This window comes from Gavialis gangeticus, unplaced genomic scaffold, assembly GCF_001723915.1.
Source record: "Gavialis gangeticus isolate Ggan-Ray unplaced genomic scaffold, GavGan_comp1, whole genome shotgun sequence".
NCBI lineage: Eukaryota > Metazoa > Chordata > Crocodylia > Gavialidae > Gavialis > Gavialis gangeticus.
Window position 1 is genome coordinate 183,373,888 of NW_017729032.1, and position 1,799 is coordinate 183,375,686.

At 50.4% G+C, this 1,799-nt stretch overlaps 1 protein-coding gene across 3 annotated transcripts in view; it reads right to left on the reverse strand.

Annotated features, from left to right (window-relative positions):
• The window catches only part of RPS6KA3 (ribosomal protein S6 kinase A3), a 142,915-nt gene that overhangs the window by 140,922 nt on the left and 194 nt on the right, over positions 1-1,799 (reverse strand). For 2 of the 3 annotated variants that reach the window (XM_019524138.1, XM_019524137.1), the window contains exon 1: positions 1,624-1,793. The exons of the other annotated variant lie outside the window; for it this stretch is intronic. In XM_019524138.1, coding sequence (XP_019379683.1) covers positions 1,624-1,695 — 72 coding nt within the window. In that variant the 5' untranslated portion in view covers positions 1,696-1,793. Of the gene's footprint in view, positions 1-1,623; positions 1,794-1,799 lie in introns of those variants that run through there. 3 annotated transcript variants of the gene reach the window in all.

The window sequence follows — 1,799 nt, forward strand, 5'->3', positions numbered from 1 at the left end:
AGTGGATGGGTCATTTTCGACCTGGAGGGATGTGGGCAGTGGGTCAGGAGTGAGAGGCAATAGGTGGGGACAGGCCATTGATATTTACAAATGGGTCCTGGTACAACAATAAAGGTTGAGAACCACTGCTCTAAAGGAGTGGCTCCCAACCCTGCTACACTTGAAGCAAGCCTCATAGCTTCAAGAATTTTGCAGCACACCATTTCAAAAACTAGTTTATTTATTACAGTGTTTACATTCTTGCAGAACAGCCATGCAATCGGCAGCCTGCCCTTACCTGCTTATCTTCCTACACTTCCTGTGGCACCCGGGGTTCACAACTACTGCTCTAAGGCATCAGCTATTGCCAGTGTTGGAGACAGGCTAGTGGCCTAATATGACACTTCTTATGTTTTTCACGTAGGAGCTTGACCATGGCACTGATGCTGCAATTAGGAGTGCACAGTGCCACTGATAAAGGTTACTTTGTGGGAACTTAAAATACAGGGTAAGTATTTAGGTCACTGGTTGAGGTCCTTGATTAACCCAAGCATTTGAAAAAAAAAGAAAAAGAAAAATCAATCGATCAATCAAGAAACAGCAGGAATTCAAGGAATTGTTACAGGCTTTTTCTATTAAAAAAGAAAAGAACATCAATTCTTTAAAAACAGCATACTTTGAATTTAGGATTGAGGGTATGGGCAAGTTGTAGAAACAAAACTCTTATAAAAGGATACATCTGTACATATACATATGTATGTATGTACATACAGGTCCTGGCAATTAATAGAACATGGAATTCTGGGGTAGCAATTTTAAAAGATGGAATACTAGAAATAAATTTGGTATACTAAATCTTCTCCATTGTTGCAAATCAGTATAGTCCCACGGGCCTTCAGAACTGTGATTTTATACACATATATCGACACACACACACAAACGTGTAACACGTACAACATATCTTTTTGTAAAAGTTTTATTATACATACACACACGTATCCTTTTGTAAGGTGCATTTCTAAAACTTGCCCACAAATTTCTCTCTCACACACACGCGCGCGCTAGAGGTAAAGTAGTTTCCGGTCAAAGGGACCACCCTACATGAGGGAGATTAAAATGACTCTTCACCAACTCTAAGTCTGCACCAGACATAAAGAGCAGGTTCCCCAGCACTCTCAGCACTTACCTTTCAGCCAAAAAATTTTACCCCGCTCCCTGTGGGGAGAAAACACCCCAAGAGTGACAGACAGGTACTTTAAACTAGGCTTGAAAGACGGGAACAGCAGATTCGCCTGCCAGCCAACGAAGCCGTCTCCTCTGAAGTAACCCAAGGACAGCGGCGAGCCGGGGGAGAAACCTCTCCGCAGCCTCCCGAGCAGGAAGGACTTGGAGCACCGCCAAATCTGGGCGCGAGGCAGAGCAGGGGCACCTCCAGCGTCGCCCGGCTCCGGCCCCAGCCCCAGCCCTAGCCCCGAGGCTTCACACTACCGAGTCCACACGGCCCCGCTCCCCACGGGCTGCCGGCAAGGGACGTTCCCCCTCGTCCGGCGCGGGGGCCCAGCGGGAAGTGCGGGCGCAGGAGTAAGAAAAAGAGGAGGGGAGCGGGACACACAAGGACACGGGGGGGGGGACGGGGGACGGTACCTCGGCTCCGCTCTCGGCCGCGCTCTCCACAGCCATCTTCTGCCAGGGGTCCGCCAGCTGCGCCAGCGGCATCTTCCCGCCCGCCCGCGCGCCCCGGCTCCCAACCGGCCGAGCACGAGGACACGGCAGGAGAGGAGCGGGCGAGACAGCGGGCTGCCCCGGCTGCGGCTCCCGCT